Source organism: Larus michahellis, chromosome 12, assembly GCF_964199755.1.
Source record: "Larus michahellis chromosome 12, bLarMic1.1, whole genome shotgun sequence".
Lineage (NCBI taxonomy): Eukaryota > Metazoa > Chordata > Aves > Charadriiformes > Laridae > Larus > Larus michahellis.
This window is the reverse complement of record NC_133907.1, coordinates 9,859,509-9,874,376: the sequence shown is the minus strand read 5'-3', so window position 1 is coordinate 9,874,376 and position 14,868 is coordinate 9,859,509. Positions and strand designations below refer to the sequence as shown.

The window sequence follows — 14,868 nt, the reverse complement described above, 5'->3', positions numbered from 1 at the left end:
TTTTCTCTTTCCCAGAAGTGCAGGGAGCAAAGAAGAAAAAGGGTATTTTATGCGCGTGTCTTTGCTTTATCCGAACAGCAACGAAGCACAAAGCGGGGCGGGCGGCCGCCGGGAAGGGCTCCATCCCCGCGGCCGCTTGGGCACCCACCCTCTGCCCGGGGGCTGCGGCCTGGCCGGTCCCGCCGGCCCCTTGCCGCGCTGCAGCCGCCTCGTACGTGGCCGCTGTCCCCGGCCCGGCCCGCGGGCCCTCACGACGCCCCTCCGCCAGGGCCCTCGGATCGCCCTCGCCCGCTGAGCGAATGGGGCTGCCGGGCCCCGGAGCGGGAGGGGGCCGGGCCCCGGGGGAAGGCGGCCGGGAGCGACCCCGGTGGCGGCGGCAGCCCGGCCCGCTCCTCCCTCCTCCGGTGCCGCCATGTTGTCCGGCTCCGCCGCGCGGGGCACGCCGGGAGCTGTAGTCCCCCGGCCCCGAGGAGGCAGCGGCTCTTTCCCTGGGCACGCCGGGACTCGTAGTCGCCGACAAGAAGGAGGTGCTCCCAGCCGGTCCTCGCGCCCATTGGCTGACAGCGCGGAGGGGGGCGGTGTCCGCGGGGGCTCGGCCGCTCTCGATTGGTTACACGCCTGCCCCGCCTCCCGGCGCGGTGCCGTCACTTCCTCCCCGGCCGGAGCTGGCCCCGCTCATTCTCTTTAGTGTTTGCCCTGTGCCCGCCGCCTCCCTCCGCCGCCGCGGTCGCCCCCCGGCCCCCCCCGAGACCCGGCCCATGGACTGAGCCGCCCGCTGGCCCGCACCACCAGCCGGCCCGGGAGCCGCAGCCCAGGCAGCCAGGTGAGGGGGGAGGCGGCCCGGGCTCCCCCCGGCGCCGAGGCAGCGGGGCGGGGGGTGGCGGCGGCGGCGGGGCCTAGCGGGGGCCGCGCCGGCGGGGCCGTGGGGAGGGGGCAGCCCCCGCGGCGGGCGGGCCCGCCCCCCCCGCTCCTCTCTGCTCCCGCCCCCCGCTCCGCCGCGTCCCCTCCGCCCCGCCCGGGGCTTTGCCCGGCTGCCGGGGGCGGCCGCGGGCCGGGTGGGCAGCCCCCGGCCCCACCGCGGGGGGGCGTGGGGCAGGGGGCGGCGGGCGAGCCGCGGGGCCGGCCCCGCTGAGCCCGGATGGGGCCCGCTGGCGGGGTCAGCGCCGGCCCCCGCCCGGCCGCGGCGGCCCCGAGCCCGTGGGGCGAGCGGTGGGGGCGGCAGGCGGCTTGGCCGGTCCCTGGGAGGGCAGTGACAGCGGCGGGGCTGGGGTCCCTGCGCGCTGCGAGACGGGGCAGCGGCAGCGCCGGGCACCCCCAGCGCGCCGGGCGGGTGATGTTGGCGATCCTTCTCCCAAAATCCCCCTTTCGGCTTGGAGGGTGACAGTGGTGACTCCGGGCCCCCCCCAGGAGCAGGGGCTGGCGGCAGCAGATCTGGCTTAGGCTCTCCGAAGCCCTTGGAGAAAGTGGCTGCGGCCATCCCACTGCTCCAGGTTGCCCAGAGCCGGTGACAACAGTCACGGACTTCTGCAAAGTCTCAGGGGCGAATGATCTTGGTGTCAAAACTCCCGAGACTGAGCTAGACTTGTCTGACTGTTCAGATAAAAGGTGTAGATATGGTGACAACAGCAGGAGACGCCCCCAGCCTTCCCCGCGTACGGATTACAGTGCAAACACCGAGACAGCTGGCATTAGCAGCATTAGCTTTCCTTCTGAACACGGGCATCATCACACTTTCTCCTCATTGCCCACTGCGTTTGGGAGCCATCGCTGCCCCAGCCTCACTTCCTTTCACTGTGTTTTGATCACAACACTAAGTTTTTCAGGAGATGTAACAGCAACAAGTTCCTTTTGAGTCTTTACACCACTTCTAGAGCTTCTACAGGGTTTGAATTATTTGAGTTGTCCATCGAGGTCGTACTACAGCCAGTAATGTTGATGGCCATTTTTCTGATTTATTCATCTGCTGGGTATTTTTGCCATTGCTTTTCTGGCAAGTTTAAGGCAAACCTGGGAGGAAGATCATTTGGAATGTAAATGGAGGCTAGGTGTAAATATAGCAGTGAAATAAAATATCTGAATGAAGTCCTTTGTCTGCTTCTGGAACAGTATGTTTATAAAATGTTCTTTCTTCTAACTAGAACGTGCAAGGGTACTACATAGTTCCCTTGTGCAAACTGGCAGAAAGGTATTTTTTTTAAATACTAGTGAACATTAAAACTTGAGTTTTAATGGTGCAGCTCTAGGTATGATGTAATAAACTGGTCTCGGATTTTTCTGTTGATCATCTCAGGTGTGCAATGAATTTGTATGTTCAAATTTTTACAGAGATATTAACTGGATGTCTGTCACATCTTGATGAAAATTTAAAGAGCAGATGAGATGAATTTTTTACTGTGTTTTCTATTTTCTGATGTTGTATCAGAATCTCATTTTAAAATTCTCCTTAAAGGATGTATGCAAGATACAATTCTTTTTTTTTATTATAATTTTAAGCAGCCACTCTTTCTTTGTTTGAGATTTTTCATAACATTAATAATTTTTTCACTATCAGTACCATCAGTGAAAGTATTAAGTATTTTGTGGCACGATTGAAGTATTCATGGGTTGACATAAATTTAGGGTGATGTAACTGTACAAAGTCCAAACAAAATTGAAAACTGTTCTGTGCCTTTCAGATCTGACTGAAAAGCAGCAGCTTTATTCTGAGGACATAAGAAATTTCAAAAAAAAATTTTTATTAATGGCTTTGTCTAGAATCCTTGCTGAGGGGGTGATTGTTTTATTAGAGTTCTTGAAGATGCAACTGGAACAATAGAGGAGACCTGTGCATTGATTACTGTGTTAACTAATCAGTATCAGTGGGCGGTTTTGACCTGTTCTACTGCAGGAAAAAAAAAATTCATTAAATATTTTGTCACAGTACTAACTAATTCAGCTAGAAGTAAGTGTTTAAGCATTTATCTTTATTCATGATTGACTTCCCACTTGCTGGTTTATTATTTTGCATTATGTTTGGAACGGTCTGGTTTATGTGTGCATCTGCTAGTTCCCTCTTTTCCTTCAGATTTTACTTTCAAATTTTAGCTTTTCATCACCTGTTCTCTTATTAATAATCCATGTCTTAGCTCCCGAACTAATTTGCTTAATATTTAGTGTTTCTGCCCTTGAAAATTCATCTTACCCATACTCAAAAAGAGCATCATTTTCTACAGTGAATGTTGCCTTTGAGCTGTACCTCATCTTGCCCAAATATTATAAAGATTTATCTAAGGAGGAAACATTGTTCAGCTAGCATTTTACATTTTGTGTAAATAGCCTGAAGTCTGTAAAATTTGTAGTCTTTTTTTTTAATCTTGATAGTAAATATTGAATATTTCCAATTGTAAAGAGTTAGGTGTTGTTATTAAACACTGTTTCACTGTTGCTTTAGAATTTTATGTTATATATTATAAAGTTACCACTGATGCAGGTTTTTCAAAGGTATATTGGGAAGCGAACCATCTCAACAAACCTCCTAGAACTTGTGGGAATTTGTCCTTCATGCTCCAAAATGGTCGAGTGTTGGACAAAAGAGACTCAACCACCACATTTGAGTTATTTAAAACTCCTTTTAAAAGAGGGAGGAGAGGGGGAATCTTTGTAACCAGTATTTTATGTAGGTAATGAATGCACCGTAATATTCCCCAGTCTGCAAACAAGAGGCGAAAGTGGTGGTGTTCAGTGGCGGTGTTGTCTGTCTTGGATGTGAGGGTGACTTCTGCCTTGAGCAGGGCAGGGTTCCTGCTGCTCAGGAGGAGCTCAGCAGACGGCTCCTGCCCGTCGGATCAGCGCTGCTGCATGCAATGCCGCGGTTTTGCCCAGGTGCGGGTTGGTTGACATTGAGCAGCAATAGAGCTACGGGCATGTAAAAATACAGGTGACAAAGGAGTTTGTGGGTAAATGGTGCGCTTTCTGCAGTTCATTTGGTTGTTTCAGTTCTGCCTAACCCCCAGCTCGGATACCCGCGTCCGTTTGCAGGGATAGGACGTGGGGTTTGTGTTCTAGTTGCCCATCTGTGAAATAGGGATAAATGAACTTTCCTGCTTTGAGAACAGGGTTCGGTGTTCATAAGGAACAATGAATCTTCCTTGCTGTCTGACTGAAGTGTCGGTAACTGTTCAGGTGCACGATGTTATGAAGCATCCGATTTTCAGGAAGAAATTAATGTTTAATTTAAAATTTCATTTCCTATACCTAAAACTTTTTCTTGGATATTGATTATTACATGATTTTTAGTTGGTGATGTCAAGAAGTCCTTGTAATTTGAATCGTGATGGGTTTATCTGCTATCTGTTCTGTTTCTCATTCTCCTCTGTTCTCGTTCCATACAAAGCCCTCCCTGCCCGGTGCTGGGTCGTGAATGAATGCACAGGAAGTTTTAACGGGGTACACATGCAAGTTCCTAACAATTAGCATAATGAGAATGTCATAATTTCCAGCCTTCTGACTGTGTGTGTCCTAAGGAATAGGACACCTTTCCATATTCTGGTCCTGACAACGAATAAAACCTATTTCTTTGAGGATTTAGTCTCTCTTGTGGTTCATTGTCAGAGTTCAGAGCAAGTCTGCAGTAGGACCCACGTGAGATCCCCCTTTTTGCCAAACCTGTTGTTTAACAACAAGGCCGTTGTCTTCCTCTGATAAGATAGTTACAGTCAGGTACGCCGAAGTGTTGGCTGTCATGGGAATGCGGGCTGGGGGGGACTCGAGGGGGTGAAGTAGTCCGTCCCTCCGTGGTGTCAGCTATGCTACCCTCATTCTCAATGGGTGTTTATCAATTACTTGAAGTTTGCCAACGGTGAAGTCGCCTCTGTCACCCAAAGCAGTATAGTTCATTGCGGCCATTACTATCAGAAAGCATTTTCTTGATACACTTTTAAGCCTCTTGCCTCTAGTTCTGTCACTTTTAGCACGAAGGACAGATTATTCTTTTCCACTCCAAAAACCTTTGATGACTTGAAGACTGCTGGTTGTCAGGCCTCAGCCAACCCTCTCCTCTTCAGCAAGACCAAATCCTTTAGTGTTTTTCTTACAGGTTACAGTTTTCTAAAGCGAGTGTTTTGTGCTTTTCCTACTTTGTTTTTTGCTGACTGGGTCCACATCTGTCTTGAAGCGTGGTACCTGTGTGTGGATGCAGGGCACCCGCTGAGGGCTCGGTAACACTGAATCCAGAGCAGAAGGACCACTGCCAATATCTCTCAGGCTATTTTTCCATTTTCCCTCTCAGTGTGGTGATTGCTTTTTCTAAAAGAGCCTGTCAGCATTGGCTTGTGTTGGGTAATGATGTTGTGTTGGTTGTAACTCTTCTCTCGCTCTGCCGGTGTCAGTTGGTGGTTTTTCTGTCCTGTGTTTGGTCGGCAGACGGTGGCTGCCCAGAACCTCGCACTTGTTCCTGCTGAGATCAACTGATTCGTTTTTGAGCCGGGTTAGAAAACCAGAGATGGCTGTAGAAAACTCAGTTGCCTTTGTACCACTTGGTTTTGATCCCGCTTGGGAATATTATCCATTTCCTTGGTTTTCAGGTGCTTAGTTAAGCCTCCTGAAAAAATTCTAGATGAAAAGTTGAACTCATAGGACCGTAATCCTCTCATCTCCCTCCTTCACTCTCCAGTGAAAAAAATAGGCACGATATCTGCCTTTTTCAGGCTCTGTGTCCTCATCTGTTCCGCAGGACTCTTTCAGGATAACTGGTTATGGTTCTAAGATTCGTTGTAGGGTTTTGAAATGGCTGGCTGAAGTAAATTCAAGAGCTTGTTTATCTACATCCTCTTCTAACCTCAATCAAGATTGAGATCTTACCCGTTTTCTTGCTGGTAGTAATGTTGCTAGCATCTGCGCACAGTTGGCTTTAGTCATGGAAAAGAAGGATTAAACACTTTGCGCTATATTTGTAAGCAGAATAAAATACGTTTGGATTTCCATTTAGAGCAGCCCATGCAGTGACAGGTTTCATATTCAGTACCAAAACAATTTTATTCTAAAATGGTTTTAGTTAGGCTGATATTTTTATATGCCTATTTATGAGTGAAATCATTAGACTGGAGATGTAGCCAAAAGGTAAAATCTGTATCAGATTTTTGCAGTTAATAGCTGCCAGAGATTCTCAGGTTAGTGGCTTGCTTTTGCTTTGGCTTTGTGAATTAAAGCCTGGGTCTAATTTCAGTAGCTGATCTCCAGGGCTGTTAGGAAGAAGGTTAACTTCTACGCAACTGGAAGCCTTACTACACAAAGTAAATTTGCAAGTGGCTCTGATAATCCAGCAAAGAAGCACTGTTGCGAGATTCCACTGCTCCTGTATGAAAAGTCACTTGGGTTTGGGGAAGGAGCAAGGAAAGAAGACTGTTGGATCAGGTTGGAATTTCTGCTTGGAAAAACGTAGCTCTGTTGAGCAGTCTGTCAGTGAGAACGTCATGGTCGTGCAAATTCTTGTCACCCAAACGCATGAGGCAAACTCAACGTAGTGGTGAGACATTTACTACAGGAGATCTTTTTGTAGCTTTAGGAAGCAAAATGATAACTCTCTGCTTTTCGTTTTAGGCATTTTCCATCATAAATGTCCTATTCAGAACTAAATCCAAACCTTCGTTTTCTGGATCTCCTAAAGGTACAGGAAACTTACTTAAAACATTGAAGTTTCTTGCCTTTTATTTGCATCATATTAAAGAAACCACAAGTTGTGGTAAAACGTGATTATCCACAGGAAGTGTCTGTTTTTTGTTTGATCCTCTGGCTTCTATCTGCAACACCTTTGAGAATTACAACACAAAAAAGCCCCAAGAGAACTTTTATCTGAAAATGCTACATTCTTTCTTTTATACAGGAAGATTTTAATTTATTTTTGGCTGAGTGGACTGAGACTATGTTCACATCTTTGTGCATTTCTTTGCTTGCCTTTTCATTACCTTAGTGACTTCTGAACTTTGTGGTTTAATGTATTGAAAATTTCTGGGAATATTCCAAGCGCTGATGCGCCAAAAGAAGATAAAAATCTAAAAACTGGAGTGGGGAGCGGTGCTCTGTCATCTGAAAATCCATCTCTCTAAGTTTCTTATTGTCCGTAGGTCATTGAATTGTTTGATGGCGGCCATTACCATCATAAGGATAATATTCCAGCGCAACACTATCTCAATGAAATTTAAAATATTGATGTCTGAGTTAGCAAAAAGTAAGCGTGGAAGGGTGGGAAAGGAGCAAGCTGTGTGATCAGCTGCTGGCTGAGATGGTATGAGCAAGACATTTGTTCGTTCACCTATTTTTTGATGTTTGAGTGGTTTTAAGTTCTGGTAATGCCTAGAGTATTGTATAGGGGTCAGTTATTTGTGCTTGTATTTGTCTTGAAAAGTTTGAAGTAGCTAACCCCTGATTATGTGGAAAAATCCCCTGAAATACTGGCATCTCTGGTTCTCTATCCACTGAAACAGCCTTTATAAGTCATTAGCCTCAACTTTCTGGATTAGGGTGCTTTTTCTTGTTAGGATTTTGTAAGGCAGTTGTAGGGTAAGGGCAGATTGCTTTGTAAAAGCACTGTAAACCCTTTTATGGGCCCCAAATAACCTATAATTAAATGTGCAATGATTGACAGTGAGTTCTTATACCCTAGTGAAATACTTCACACAAATCAACTACAGTATCATAAACTTCACAGGTAGCTGAAAAAAATACAAACAAAATACCAGTTTGTTTTGTCAGGCTGTTCTTTGAAGTTGCTTGCCAAAGTGCAAGGTAAATGTTTTTAAAAAGAAAATACAATATATATTTGCATATATAAACTTGTAACATATAATCTTGTAAGTTACTATGTAGTGCCTAAAATTGTCAGAAATTTGTAAAGTGGAATTTCAACAATTCAGAAGATGTTTTTAATGCCTGCTTTGCTTCAGTTCTGCCTGAATTCAATCTAATGAACTCTGCAATAGTCCTGAATTGGTGATAACTCACAGGACGTAGATTCAAGTTTTGATCTGAATGTAAAAACATATGAGATTGGTGTATTGGTGAAGGAGAGAGAAACATGATGATGATGACATAGCGATTTATGTAGAAATGACATAGTAATTTATGTAGAAACAAGCATTGTATTCACTTAGGTTAAAAATGATATATTTAATTGGAAAAGTTTTATTTCCATTGCAGTTCAGTTCTCTCCTTGATAATAAATTTCAGTTCAGCTGTGGTGCAAGACTGGCGTGCCCAGGTACTCAGCTGCTTGAATGTCTTTGGGATGAACCTTGAGCAGCGGTGTGTTCTACAGGTTTCACATTTCTATTTCAAGTAAAAATATAGCTTATTAATTCCTTCACATTTCTTTTTGGTTAAGCATTGCAGCTTTTCATTCCTTCCCCTTTAGAAACAGTCCTGGAAAGGAGCACTCACACCATCCTGTTGAGTACATCTTTCTTGCTAAATTAATGGCTCCAGAGGCCATTTGTATGGTAATTTTGGTCATCAAATCACTGCTACCTTGTAATTGCAAAGCGTTTCTCCAAAGAAGGGTGTGTGGGATTGTTACCACCTTACATAAGCATAAAGTGAGCTGTGCTTAAACTCTGAATCCTTGGTTTCTTGTGAGGCTGGAAGTCTTTTGCATTCCCAGAAGGTCCAGGGGGGGCTGAACTCTTCTGTTTGCTGAAAGGCTGGGGGAGTGCGCGTGGTGAATTCCAGCCAGGTGTGCTTCACACACTTTCCTAGGTCCTTGCGAGTCGGTTTAGATGGGTCTGAGCAGCCAGACCTCCAAAGAAGTTGGGCAACTGGGCTCCGTGCTGAGAATAAGCAGGTTATAAGCTGTGGATGTGCCTGCAGCAATTTTTTTGTCTGGTTGTCGAACGTGCACAGCCGAAGTCTATTCGAAATTGGATCAGTTTCCAAAACCTTATTGTTTCAAGCACTAGGATGTGACCTCAGGTCTCCACAGATTTTTGTGAATAATGGCTGAATTGTCTGTCCTGAATATTATTCTAAGCAGAGGTGTTTGAAGAAAAGCTTTTTCAGGCTGAAGACTGATGGCTGTAACTCTTGGTGGAGAGAGAGCTGGGTAGAGAGCAGTCTGAGCTGCTCCGCTGGGAGGTTCTCTAGTAATCTGCCGTAAATATAGAAAGTGAACTAATTATATCCTTGTCAGGGACTTCCCTTCTTGGGGAAAAAAAAATTACTAGGGATTGGTATACTGTTCTTCTCTGCATTGTATGACTAGAAAACCACTTTAACGTATGTATTTTGGAGCTGAAATTCCCTGTTCCCTGAAACCAGGTGACGGCAAATCAATGAAGGATAGTGCCTTGCTTTCAGAGCAAAGTACGTGTAGGTGGAGTTCTCTGAAAAGGATTTCAGACTTCCTTTCCAGCATGAATCTGAAAGATCCTGATGTTACTGACTTCAAATTAAAAACTTTTGTTGGTGTTGTCTTCTCAAAATGTGTGGATTAGAAACTGTTTAACTTCAATTACTTTGAAGAGCATTGCACTTCAGCAGGAAAGGAGAATTAGCTTTTTTTATTGCACTGCAAGACTTCATAGTCTCTTCCAGGCAATTATTATTGCTGTATTATGTTTGAAAATTTTCAGTGTTTCTGGTGATGCTCCTGGGAATGAAACTTAGTGGTTATAAAATTATTACCCTGGAGTCTTATTCTACATACTTTTCATCTTTGTCTTAGAACTTCATGGAGTTCCTTTAGATAGACTCCCTAATAGCATTTTCACAGTTACAGTGCACCCAATGTGTAACTTCTGCAAATTTAGTAGTCAAATATAGGATTTGTTTTGAGAGTATAACCTACATATAGGTCATCTGAACTAGTTTTGCTCTCTAGTAAAAAGCAAAGTTATTCAACTGGTAGTATGATAAGCCTGACATGTTTATGATGTTTTTTCAAAGTGAGAATATTCCAGATGGTGGATTTGTTGGTGTATCTGTTGTTTCCCAGTAGCTTCTTTCCTCTTATGTAATAAATAAATCAGTAAATAGATCTTTGTATCCATTAACATATTCACCTAGGTTCTCCTCTTAGGCTTGTTTTGTCAGTAACTAGCTAAAAACTTCACTCTGACTCATTGCTGCTCCTCCTACATTTGGAAGTCCATTCACAGGTTCAGAATTTGAAGCTTACAGAGCACTAGTGGAGTTGTGTTGCTACTAATAGCTCCCTGGTGGTATCTGGAGCAGTGATTTCTCCTTGTCATCCGTAAATTATGAAAGAGTAAACCTTTGTTTGCTGCCCTAATAAAAGCTATAGGTGCCCCGTGTATGTGTGCATGTGTGTGTGCCTTTGTGTGTAAAATGTATTTACTTGGCTGTAAATTTTATTTTTAATAAATAAATTGATACGTGGATCGTAAGCAGATACGGGCAGCTGAGCTCTGGCAGCAATGATAGCCTTCAAACTGGCAACCTGTTAGTATATATTTAGGTTTAACTGTCTGAGCATGAAGATAGTGTTGCATCCACGTGTAAGAGAAATCTAATATTAATTTGTCGGTGGAGGAAAGACCTGTCAGAGTGTTTCACATGGACTGGTGCAAGTTCATCACTTGCAGGTGTTTTTGCTTAAATGAGCATGGGTGCCTGTGAGCACTTTCAACACTTGTTTACAGTGTTGCAAGGCCAAATAGCTCTAAATTGATGCTTGAACTCTGACTGAGACACGTTCTGACATAAATAGAGGTAACCTTCAAAATGCATGTCGCTTATGAAGTTTATGAACTCTTACACCTTCACTTCTCCCAGTCACAGCTACTTCGGCATTTTCTGCTGGACACTAGTTGTGACACTCATAAATGGCTGGGCGTTCTCCTCGCTGGCCTGGGGGACAAAGTATATGATTATAATAAAGGATGCATGCTCTGAATAGCTGTTTTGTAAAGACTGCATTTATTGCTTGCCCTTCCAAGTTAAAAACTTTAACTTCAAATGGTAGAATGCATGAAATGTAATCTGTTCATGAAAGTTGCTCTTTGTTTAGTATATAAGCAGTGGCTATCAGTTTCAGTAACTGGATTTGCATTGTAAGTGGATTCAGTGATGGGGAAAACAGATGGATAGTTATCTTAAATGAACAAGCATAAATAAAGCTTCTGTACTACTCTTTTATAAGTGAAAGAAATGTGAAATTTAGATGTTAGGGCTTATAGATTGAAATATGTTGTTAAAACTGGATGTGTAAGTGATTTATTGCATACAGAATGGAAACAATGGATGCTTGATTGAACGCTTTTTCCCCTTTTCCCCTTTTTGTTGATGAAGAAATAATGTCAATAGATTGTTAGTTAGAGAATGCTAAATATTTTGTATAATTCTTTTTTCATCTTTACCTTTTAGGTCAGCAATTTGGCTTCATCACACTGAGTTTGCCTGCATTCAGAGCTGTTTACCTACAGTAATTCGCTCTGGTTGGAAGTGAACATGTCTCAAGTTCAAATTCAGAATCCTTCTGCTGCCCTTGCAGGGAGCCAAATATTGAATAAAAACCCATCTCTCTCACAGCCTTTGAGTATTCCTTCTACTACTAGTTCTTTACCCTCTGAAAATGCAGGTAGACCTATCCAAAACTCTGCTTTACCCTCTGCGTCAGTTACATCCACCAATGCAGCTGCAGGTAAGATTGAGTGTCTGTTAATAAGTGTATATATTCTTAGTATTTATAGTTTGGCATGATACATTTCTGATGTCTTGCACCTACAAATGCTTTAAAAGTACCGTTTTTCCAACTACAGTGGCTTGTAATGCTTTCTCCCTATTGAATGAAATCCGAGACAGACAGAAGCGTACTTCTCCTTGAAGTTCTAATAATGAATTGAAATGTTTGTAATAGTAAAGAATATTTAAAATTGTATAACATTGAGGTTTTGAAACATTGCTATCCATCTTTTCTACAAGTAGCTTGTTTTAAATACAAAAAAATTATGTTGTTTGGAATAGTTAGTTTAGTTCTATTATCATCAGTTCTTTCATGACCAGTTTAGTGATAAATATATTGTGCTAATAAAATATAATAGAACAAATAAAAGGTAATAAATAAAAAATAGATAATAGGGAAACATAGGAGAAGGAAAAAGAAATGAACCGACTTTTTGAAATTATTCAAAGCAGGTGACCATGATGAATACGTAGAAGATTTGTTCCTTGAAATGTACTACGTAAGATGTAAGCTAAATGTGGGAGTCTCCTAACTTCATACTTCTGGCTTACGTTAAAGCATTAAATTTAATAATGCTGTCTTTTTGGCACACACATTGCTTGGAAATCCCAAAGTTCAGTAATTTGTTGCCTGTTTTGCTAATGACCAGAACTGTCTATTCCAGCAAATCTTTTCTGAGAACTGGTGTATTGCAGACAACTAAATGCTAAGACAATGAGATTATTTTTTTTTTATTAAAATTTGTAGTAGGGTTCATGGCTATCGGTTCATTTATCTGATTTTATGTAATCTTTCAGCTCCTTCAAACATGGCAAACCCCAAAGAGAAGACTCCAATGTGTCTTGTGAATGAGTTAGCCCGTTTCAACAAGATTCAGCCTGAGTATAAGCTTTTGAGTGAGCAAGGTCCAGCTCATTCTAAGGTAAATAGTCATAGAACTTTCTTGTTGCTGCTATTCATGCTCTTTCACTTTCATAAGTGGAAAGGCAAAGTATATGCTTTCGGTGCAAGATAATACAGAATAATGGTGAGGGATGGGAAGCTCACAAAGTACTGATGGTAAGGAGTTGTGAAGCTGTTACCTAAAACTGCTTAGCTTTTTGGAAGAGTTCTTTATGTTAGCTCCATTATGAGATGCTTGACTTTAACTTTCGTTTAGCAAACCAAGGTTTGTCCCTTTCAGTCTTTGCTAAAAAATTTTGTATTAAATATGGATGATCTTTATACAGTCATTTTCTAGTATGATGTTAAGCTTTTGTTCTACGTCTTGCCTGTTCTCCAGATTTTCTGTGTTCTTCCTGTGGTACATTTTGAGATAATCCCACAAACTTTAAAAGATCAAATTAGTTTCTTAGTCCAAATCATTGCGTGAGATGCAGGAAGATTTATGGCAATTATTTTTGTTTAGGAAAAATACTACATAAGTAGCTGTAACGCTTTTGTGTCTATGTAGTTGGTGAGGTACAAATCTGTATTTGTCGATATGCCTGGAATAAGTTTTACTACTTAATTTTAAGAGTTGTTCTCTCTTGTGCGGATCATAACTGAATGTTACTTTGCTGTTGCTCTGTTTTAGTTGTAAATAAAATGAACTTTTTTGTCCTAATTGCCCGATATTTGGAAAACAAGGATCTCGGTTTATGTTCTTTAATGCCTGAAGTACGGTATGATTGAACATCACTGAACATTTATCTGTTGTGGAACAGTTATTGCAGCAAAAGAATCTTTAGTTCTTCACAGTGGGAATATAGGAATGTCAAGGGTAGAGCAGCATGTGGGGTGCATCCCATGGCACGGCATATCTTAAATTTTTTCATCCTCACTGAAGATCTGTATTGTATGAGGACTGAGGTCAAGGCATACAAGGAAAATCTGCCTGAGATGTGTCTATTTAATCTGACATCATCTCCTTAGGGTGTTTCCTGGAAAAGCATTCGTTGTATGTTAGAGAAATTGCCTTGGAATTAAATAATATTAAGAACTAAAATCGTTTGTCCAAAATATGTGTAACGTCAGCTTCAATGTGCAAAGGAAGCAAGGTTTGCATTTACAAAAAGTATTGGAATAGCATTCAGAGCATGTGTTCACTTGTGTTTTCATTCTGATTGAAATGAAACTTCCTCTAATTACCAGGGAGATCTTAGCTTGCCGTTGTATGATTAATTTGTGAAAATTTAGGACAATAAATATCCTTCCTTATTCCACATACTTAAAAAGTGTCACAGAGCTTTGCTCTTTAATCAAATAGGCTTGTGCTCACCTGTGGGCATGTAGAAGCTTTTAAGGTGCAATGTGAACTTACATTTCTTCAAACTGCTGAAAAATATCGTTGAAGAAAACCCACAGTATTAAAGCAAGGATTGAGCTATGTGGAATAAAAGTCTGAATTTCAAGGCTGCTGTTCGGAGTAATGATGGCATACCAGCTATGCATGTAGCTGTCACCTCTGTACACGTGGTGTCTTTTGTTTTTTAGCCTATCCAATCTCGTGCAGCATGCAGGATAGCTGCTAGCTACAATTACTGTGAAATTCTTAGGTCAGTAATCAGGGCAATCCTATCGATGTCCAAAGCGTTTAAAATCTAGAGATGACATAGTAGTTGAGGAAAGCTTTGATTACAATATTCTCAACTTCTGCATCACTAAAAGACTCATCGTTTTGTGGAAGAGGGTCTAATAAATTACGTGAATTGTGAAGCAGCTCATAATAAAATTAACGTTTTCTATTTTTGAGGTGTTTACAGTTCAGCTGACTCTTGGGGACCAGCACTGGGAAGCTGAAGGAACTAGTATTAAAAAAGCGCAACATGCAGCAGCTGCCAAAGCTTTGGAAGGGACAAAATTCCCTAAGCCTACGGCTCGTCCATCTCGTAGTGAAGGCAAAAATCCAGGTATTATGTCACAGCAAACTGATTTAAAAAAAAAAAATAGAACACAGCTTTCTGGTTTTGTATGTATTTTAAAGTTGCATAAGGATGAATAAAAATAGTGATTCTGCATATTTAACAATGGCAAAACCAAACAGGAATTTGGTCAAAGCAAAGAATAATCTTTTGTGTGGGCAGATGAATGTGGTTGATTATGGCGATGGGATAATTCAAAAGCTTGCCAATACAGATTTCTTTGGAAATGTAAGTAAAAACAAAAACAAACACAACAAAAGTCCTGTTAAACTTGTGTTGAGGGATTGGATCAGA

General features: G+C 42.4%; 1 protein-coding gene across 5 annotated transcripts in view; it reads left to right on the top strand.

Moving 5' to 3' along the window:
• Positions 1-625: 625 nt before the first annotated feature.
• STAU1 (staufen double-stranded RNA binding protein 1) overlaps positions 626-14,868 on the top strand; it is a 33,544-nt gene continuing 19,301 nt past the window's right edge. For 2 of the 5 annotated variants that reach the window (XM_074604656.1, XM_074604653.1), the window contains exons 1-4: positions 626-823; positions 11,353-11,629; positions 12,469-12,593; positions 14,406-14,562. In XM_074604656.1, the coding sequence (XP_074460757.1) occupies positions 11,437-11,629; positions 12,469-12,593; positions 14,406-14,562 (475 nt within the window). In that variant the 5' untranslated portion in view covers positions 626-823; positions 11,353-11,436. The remainder of the gene's footprint in view (positions 824-11,352; positions 11,630-12,468; positions 12,594-14,405; positions 14,563-14,868) is intronic. The other 3 variants (XM_074604652.1, XM_074604657.1, XM_074604655.1) reach the window with 3 other exon arrangements.